The sequence below is a fragment of the Chiloscyllium punctatum genome, chromosome 23 (genome assembly GCF_047496795.1).
Source record: "Chiloscyllium punctatum isolate Juve2018m chromosome 23, sChiPun1.3, whole genome shotgun sequence".
In the NCBI taxonomy this organism is placed as follows: domain Eukaryota; kingdom Metazoa; phylum Chordata; class Chondrichthyes; order Orectolobiformes; family Hemiscylliidae; genus Chiloscyllium; species Chiloscyllium punctatum.
Window position 1 is genome coordinate 84,920,141 of NC_092761.1, and position 8,745 is coordinate 84,928,885.

The 8,745-nt window shown below is 42.1% G+C and overlaps 1 protein-coding gene across 1 annotated transcript in view; it reads left to right on the forward strand.

Moving 5' to 3' along the window:
- The window catches only part of LOC140494013 (uncharacterized), a 59,974-nt gene extending 52,617 nt beyond the window's left edge, over nt 1-7,357 (forward strand). The window contains exons 7-8 of the mRNA XM_072592945.1: nt 742-1,232; nt 6,891-7,357. Of these exons, the coding sequence (XP_072449046.1) occupies nt 742-1,232; nt 6,891-7,317 (918 nt within the window). The 3' untranslated portion in view covers nt 7,318-7,357. The remainder of the gene's footprint in view (nt 1-741; nt 1,233-6,890) is intronic.
- The last annotated feature ends 1,388 nt before the right edge of the window (nt 7,358-8,745 follow it).

Sequence of the window (8,745 nt, forward strand, 5' to 3'; positions counted from 1 at the left end):
TCTCCAGCATTTTTGGTTTTCAGATAAATAAGTCCTTCGTTTAACTTTTCATGACTGTTGGCCTGGATTTTTGTACTGAAGTAGGAATTGAATCCAAAAACTTTGAATGCTAGGCAAGTATAATATCAAAGGATCTGCAACTGACACAAAGTGCTGAAACATCGGATTTTGTTTTACAAAACAAATCACCCAAAGTACGATTTCAAATACTTCTTTAATAGAGCTGCTGTTGATGATTGGGAAATTGTTATGATGCCTTGAACAACTTCTCAAGGCTGAAGACCATTATTTTCTTTTGTTTCATTTTGATTCTGTCCTTTCTGAGGTGCTGGCACATTGCCACATCATCCCCGAGGAGCGACCTTGCTCTCTGAGCCTTGGCTGTGGGCGTAAGCTGGGGATTTTTTGGCATCCAAATCAAACCAAATATTTTCTTTGCCAAACATCCATGGGAGTGAGTGCTCTTCATCACGTGAGAGACTTGGAAAGCTTTAAGGAAAGGGGTCAATTGCTGCAGTCCAACAGCAGAGACCAGCTTTCTCAGTTAGCACAGTTTTGTGATCAAACATTTTGCTCAAGGTAAGTGGACTTTTCTGGGTAAGTGCCACTAGTGAAGTTCACCAATGAGCAGTTACGACATGAGGGGAATATAATTTGGTCCAACTGAAGGATTCATGACAGAATTAAAGGGTCTTCTTCTGGATTTGTTTTCCTTTCTTTTGTTAGAGATCAAGTTGAACAATTCATCTGATTACCATGGCATATGCTTACGGAAATATGTGGGCTGAAGAAGATGCATCTGGTTTCATTGAAGCATGTCTTAAAAGTTACGAAGCACCAAAGGATGGCAAGATCTATGTGATGTACCATGGAACCTCTATCGTCAATGTGGATGCCATTCAGAGGAATGGTTTCTGCCAATCTCCTAAGGGCATGCTGGGCCGTGGAGTCTATGTCAGTCGGGACATTCAGAAAGCTTGCAGATATCCACTGGATGTTCCTGACTGTCAGAAGGTTGTGCTTAAATTAAGAGTTAATGTGGGAAAGGTCAAAAAGATAGATTACCAAGGGCACCCATGGCAGAAGACATGGCATGATCATGGTTATGACACGGCCTGGTGTCCTCCACGCTGTGGCATGGTACCAAGTGGTCTGGAGGAGGACTGTGTCTGGGATCCCAGGAGAATAAAAGTTGTTAAAATAATTCGCCAACCAGCTCAGCCAAGCCCACTGTACTTCCCTGATTGTTACTGAGTGGAATGGAGACCTCAACTCCTTAAATGGGATAACAATGGTGGGGTTGGGATGGGGAAGGAGGGAAATGGAGGATGTTCAGGAAAACTCTACCCTGATATCCTCCCTAGGGTTAGGGAGGGAAGGTTCAAACAAGTTGTCACTCTGGCAGGTGGCCTTTGGTGAATAACCGGGGATGTAGGTTGATGCTCTATCATCACAAAGCCTGCCAAGCACTCATTAGAGTAAAGTTCTTGGAGGCTGTCCTCCTGGCAATGTGTCATACATATTCAGCACCATCAGAGCATTGTTCTCATCCATGTCCCAGTAACCTTCAGCGCCAGGAGTGGAGTCTCTGTAAAAAACACAACGTGTTTTCATTCACACAGGAAACACGGCGATTTTGCCAATGCACTGAAGGGTCACCACCAGCTGTGAAACAGGCCTTTAAAGTGGGAACTGAGTCACTGGGGAGAAAAGACAGTTGATGTCACGAAATATTTCACAGAGGTTCAGAGGCACAAGATGCAATATTTTTCTTGAAATCCAATATGTTAATGTGATCACTTTGTAACATTCTGTATACACACTTTTGGTGATTAGAAAAAGTATTGTTATTTGCATTTCATGTGTTCAACTGAATAAAATCATTACCTGTCTTTTTTTTTGTGGTCTCTCAATACTTACTGAATGGGTTAGATGCTGAAAAATGAATATTTGCCAAGCAATTTTGAAATAATCATTCTATAGATGTGAAAGACAATGGCAGGCTGGTGCATTGGCAAAGAATATTCTTTGTTCCCTCTGCTTGGTGGAAATTAGCTGGAATGGAGGTTAACTTCCAGGAGACAGCCCATGCTCCTTTCTTTCCACTTTCCACTTTATACATTAAGGTGGTAAGTCTCATGTGTGAACACAGTAGAAAGACAAAAAGAAAGAACTGTCGAAAAGTCTGCTTTTTAAACAGGAAGTTACTGGGGCAAGGTTTCAGCCAGCTCAGGAGAACACTGTGCCGTGTCGTTAGCAACTGGTTTGTTGCATATAAATCGGGTGACCCACTGATGTTAGCAAGCATATCAAACTGATTATTTTGTGTTCTTACACATATCTATTTTGAAAAATGCCAGTATAATTGAAGAAAGTTTGCCCAGAACAGTCATCTTTGAGTTAGCTCAGCATTTCTGGCATTGTGCCCTTGTTTGGAAAGCTTGACTCACTCAATACCTCCGACAAAGGCTGGGCCTAGTATGTGGAAAGGATGTGTTATTTTTTTCCGGGCAAATGAGCATGGGGCAGATGAAAGACAACAAGTAATCCTTCTGACTGCTTGCAGTCCCATAGTATTCTCGGTTATTAGATGCTTAACTTTCCCCGAGGCACCAGGTACTGAAAGACTTCAAGAGTTGACGGATTTAGTTAAGGAATATTACAATTTCAAGCCTCCTCTAATTCTGAAACACAATTGGTTTTACTCGGCTGTTGGAAAAACACGGGAATCCATATCGGGATTTGTGATGAGGTTAAGATGACTGAATGAGCCATATGATTTTAAAATGAGATGCTGAGACACCGTTTGGTGTATGGGTGTAATGACATTACCATGTAGAAGTGCCTATTAGCTGACGTCCAATGGGGTTTCAGGCAGACACCAGAACTGGATCTGTCATTAGAAAATGCAGCAAGTGGAGTAAGTGAGCTACAGGGTATCCCAATGAGAGTGGATACTCTCACCTGTCCGAGTGAGCTTGGGGAACACTAGTTGAGTCAAGGCAATCGCAGAGTCTCATAGAGGACCTGAGGTCAGCTCACAGTAAACTCCCACAACAAAGCCAAGTCTTTGCTTCATGGCTGAAATTTCCTTCAGGATCTGGGTTGACAAGCCATTGTTTTTGCTGCTGGTATGTCGATCAAGATAGCAAAGGAGTCTTCCAAGGCTTGACTTGAGCAAGATTGCTCACAGGCTGGTATCGAGGAGAGTGCACACCCTGGAAACTCCACCTATTTCTCGTTTGGAACAGTCACACTCCTGATGAAGAGCTTATACCCGAAATGTCATCTCTCCTGCTCCTCGGATGGTGCCTGAATGGCTGTGCTTTTCCAGCACCACATTCTTCGAGCCTGACTCACCAGCATGTGCAGTCCTCACTTTCTAATAGGAACAGTTAAATTGATTAGCAACTTCCAAATCAGAGCCAAATAGAATAAATGTCGGGTTAAATGGTCACCCAGTTTTCATGGAGATCGATACCAGCCCAGCTGTATCAGTGGTTGCAGAACTTGTCTTTAACAAGATTCACTGTAGACTCCAAACCTTACATGTGCGCAAGACCTTGGACAGACTGACAGCGTACGCCAGGGAACTGTTACAGATTAAGGGTATGGCTTCAGTACCAGTTTCCCATGAGAATCAGTTCGTGCAGTTATCACTGATTGTCTTAAAAGCCTTGGACCCAAGCCTATTGGTTGAGGATGATTCACCTTTACGGGCTCAACATGTTATAATCATAAATTGGCTGCCTGAGTGAAGTACTAATTAAATTCTCATGAGTATTTCAGAAAGAACAATGGACTATGAAGGAGGCCCAGATCACCTTGCATGTTGACCAGGAAGCAATTCCATGATACTGCAAGGCCTGCCCAGTGCCATTTGCTTTATGGGCAAAAGTAGAGGCAGGAATCAGGCCTCCTCTTTCTTTTTGACTAAACTTTCAATTTGCCTTGTCATCCAAGGTTCCTGAATCTTGCCATCCTTATCCTTCATTTTCACAGGGACATGCTGGTCCTGAACTCTGAGTGATTCCTGAGGAAGTGAGGGGAGGGTGGGACGGTCCATTACAAAGAGTAAACTTTTAAGAGCACTGGCTGCAACTTGAAATACTTGACTTAGATCAACCGCATATTTAAATTTTAGGTTATGACAAATAATGTTGCATCCTTTCAGAGGAAGGGAAACTGAAACTTTGATAATTAACTTACAAAATCCAGATGTGCGCCTGTCACTCTGTAGAATACCTGAATCAGGCAAGAGGTAAGCGTCAAAAAAACTTCATACAGTCCAGTTCCTAAGTTGTAAAAGAATTAGAAAGCAATAAGGAAACCATTCTCTGCTCAGCAAGTTGCTAAGATCTGGGATTTACTGGCAGAAGGGGTGTGAAAGCAGATGCAACAACTTTACAAAAGGAAGTTGGGTAAATAATTTGAAAAGCAAGCAGAATGGTGGGAAAAGCAGGGAATGGGACTTACTGGATAGATGTTTGAAAGGAACGGCACAAGAAGAAATGTACAAAATAAATTCTTTTAGTACCATTAATACAATAATTTTATGATTGTGTTATTGAATAATGTAATGGAGGACATTTGCAGTAGTGTGTGATATTTTGTTAACTTAGCTGTAACAAGAGCAGAAGAACAAAAACTTATAGTGCCCCTCCTGGGATTAAGCCAGTTAAGGAACCACCTGATGAAGGAGCAGCGCTCCGAAACCTAGTGAGCTTCTAATTAAACCTATTTGACTATAACCAGGTGTTGTGTGATTTTTAACCTTGTACACCCCAGTCCAACACCAGTATCTCCAAAGAATGATCTTTGCATGAGACAACTGGAGTCTTCAGGTTCATAGGCAGTTTAACAAGATTTCTGCAGATCGGTGAACGTGGCTGTGGGAAGCAAGAGAAACAGGACAATTGCAGATCAGCAATAAATTGTTCAGCACAGTGAAGGATTGCAAGTTTAATTTCAGAGGTGAAATTAAATAAGTGTGCTTTATCAGGAAGGAAATGGCAGAACTAAGATCAGTTTCTGAGGATCAGCTTAGTGTAAGATTGAAAAATGATAAACTGATATAGTTGGAAGATTAATTGGTGTGTCTAATCTGAGTTTCTCCAGCAACTTCTATTTCTCTTTATTAAATTCATCCCTGCAACACTGTCTTCACACTTTCGTGCAGTTCGCAATTAAAGGCAAACATCTTGTCAGTTAGTTTCAGGGAGTGCCCATTTGATTGCGTAATGCTTTCTACTTTATCTTTTTTAGTTGAAGTCACTATGTCTGAAATTGAATGTTGCACTTGAAGAATATTGTCAGGTCTGAGACAACTCAGTCTTTCCCAACTTGTTCCTTTGAAAACGATTTCACTCTGGTGAAATTACATCCAGAGCGTTGTGTGAAATCCGAGGCATTGTGTTAATAAATTCTAACAAAGAACAAGACATGGTGTTTTTCACTGAAATTAATGATTCTTAATTGTTATGTTTCAGAATTGTGATTCATTGTGCAGAGGTAAAAACAATTCTCCAATTGCATGAGAAATGTCATCTTCACTGCTGTCAAATCAGACCAGATATTCAAACTCATTTTCTATAGAGATAAGATAACTGAGATTGCTAGACACAATAAAAAAGCAAAAGACAAACATTTATCCACCATTTTGCACAGTATAGGACAACTCAAAGAACTCTTGAGTACGTGAAGTAATTTTGAGGTGTAGCCATTGGTTTAGTGTATGAAATATATAGCCAATTGATGCACAGCAAGCTCTCACAGTCTGGGATCAGATAATGATAAATTAATCCAGATTTGTGATTGAAGGTTAAGTGTTCATCAAGCCACTGGTCAGATCTACCCTCTTGCTCTTTGATCTTTCATATCCAGCCAAGCAGATAAATAAAGCAGGAGCAAATTACTGCAGATGCTGGAATCTGAACTGAAAGCAAACAGTGCTGGAGATCACAGCAGGTCAGACAGCATCCGTGGAGAGAGAGTAAGCTAATGTTTCAAATCTAGATTGCTTTTCATCAGAACTCTGAACATTCGCTTGCTCTCTCTCCATGGATGCTGCTGGACCTGCTGTGAACACCAATAAGATAGATAAGGCTTCTGTTTCACTTTTCACGACTGTTGGCCTAGATTTTTGTGCTCAAGTACAGAAGGAGGAATTGAATCACAAACCTTTAAATTCTCGGCAAGAGTAATATCAAAGGATCTGCAACTGACGCAAAGTGCTTAAACACCTGATTTTGTTTTCCAAACCAAATCACCAAGTACAATTTCAAACATGTTTCTAATAGAACTGCTGTTGATGATTGGGGAATGTTGTGATGACTTGAACAACTTCTCAAGGCTGAAGACCATTATTTTCCTTTGTTTCATTTTGATTCTGTCCCTTTCTGAGGTGCTGGCACACTGCCACATCATCCCCGAGGAGCGACCTTGCTGTCTGAGCCTTGGCACTAGGCCAAAGGTGGGGATCTTTTGGCATCAGAGTCAAACCAACTCCTTTCTTTTTGGGAGAGTGCGTTTTTCATCAAGAGATCAACAGCATTGGTCCTGGCAGCTTTTCCAAAAGGGAACCAAAGTTGCAGCTCAACAGCAGAGACCAGCTTTTGCAGTTAACACAGTTTTGTGATTAAACCCTTTGCTCACAGGAAGTGCATTTTTCAGGGTGAGTACCTCTCGTGAAGTTCACTGATGAGCAATAACAACATGAGGGAAATTACTGAAGGATTCATGACAGAACTAAAGTGTCTCCTTCTGATTTATTTTTCTTTCTTTTGCTAAAGGTCAAGTTGAAAAATTCATCCAATTACCATGGCATATGCTTACGGAAATATGTGGGATGAAGAGGATACACCTCATTTCCTTAAACCATGTCTTAAAAGTTACAACACACCAAAGAATGGCAAGATCTATGTGATGTACCATGGAACCCATGCTGACAACGCAGATGCCATTCAGAGGAATGGATTCAATCAAGCCTCTGATGGCATGCTGGGCCGTGGAGTCTATGTCAGTCGGGACATTCAGAAAGCCTGCAGATATCCACTGGACGTTCCTGACTGTCAGAAGGTTGTGCTTAAATTAAGAGTTAATGTGGGAAAGGTCAAAAAGATAGATTACCAAGGGCACCCATGGCAGAAGACATGGCATGATCATGGTTATGACACGGCCTGGTGTCCTCCACGCTGTGGCATGGTACCAAGTGGTCTGGAGGAGGACTGTGTCTGGGATCCCAGGAGAATAAAAGTTGTTCAAGTAATTCATCAATCAGCTCAGCCAAGCCCACTGTACTTCCCTGATTGTTACTGAGTGGAATGGAGACCTCAACTCCTTAAATGGGATAACAATGGTGGGGAGGGAAGTGGAGGATGTTCAGGAAAACTCTACCCTGATATCCTCCCTAGGGTTAGGGAGGGAAGGTTCAAACAAGTTGTCACTCTGGCAGGTGGCCTTTGGTGAATAACCGGCCTAGTATGTGGAAAGGATGTGTTATTTTTTTCCGGGCAAATGAGCATGGGGCAGATGAAAGACAACAAGTAATCCTTCTGACTGCTTGCAGTCCCATAGTATTCTCGGTTATTAGATGCTTAACTTTCCCCGAGGCACCAGGTACTGAAAGACTTCAAGAGTTGACGGATTTAGTTAAGGAATATTACAATTTCAAGCCTCCTCTAATTCTGAAACACAATTGGTTTTACTCGGCTGTTGGAAAAACACGGGAATCCACATCGGGATTTGTGATGAGGTTAAGATGACTGAATGAGCCATATGATTTTAAAATGAGATGCTGAGACACTGTTTGGTGTATGGGTGTAATGACATTACCATGTAGAAGTGCCCACTAGCTGAAGTGCAACAGGACTTCAAACAGGAACTACAACCGGCTCTGTCATTAGAAAATGCAGCAAGTGGAGCATGTGAGCCACAGGATATCCCAATGAGAGTGGATTACCTCACCTGTCCAAGGGACCTTGGGGAACAGAGGTCAGCTCACAGCAAAATCCCACAAGTCTTGCTAAATGGCTACATTTTCTTCAGGATCTGGGTTGGCAAGCCTTTGTTGTTGCTGCTGGAATGTAGATCAAGATAACAAAGGAGTCTTACGAGGCCTGACTTTAGTAAGAGAGCTCACAGGCTAGTATCCAGGAGAGTGCACACCCTGGAAAATCCGCCTGCTCGTGATTTGGTACAGTCACGTTCCTGATGATGGGCTTATGCCCGAAACGCCGACTCTTCTGCTCCTCAGATGTTGCCTGAACTGCTGTGCTTTTCCAGCACCACTCTCTTTGATCTGACTCACCAGCATGTGCAGTCCTCACGTTCTCCAAGGAACAGTTAAATTGCTTAGAAACATCCAAATCTGAACCAATTAAAATAAATGTCTGGCTAAAGGATCGCCCAGTTTTCATGGAGATCGATACCAGCACAGCTATACAGCGGTTGCAGAACTTGTCTTTAACAAAATTCACTGTAGACTCCAACCCTTACATTTGTACAAGACCATGGACAGACTGACAGCATACACCAGGGAGCTGTAACACATTAAGGGTATGACTTCAGTTCTGGTTTCCTATGAGAAACAGTTGATGCAGCTACCTTAACCTTCTGTTGGGATTTCAGGCATGGCAATTGTCTGAGGTATCAGTGGGGGGGGGAACACTTTGGGGCCAGTGATCATAATTCTATTGGTTTTAAAATAGCTATGGAAAATGGTAGACCTGATCTAAAAGTCAAAAT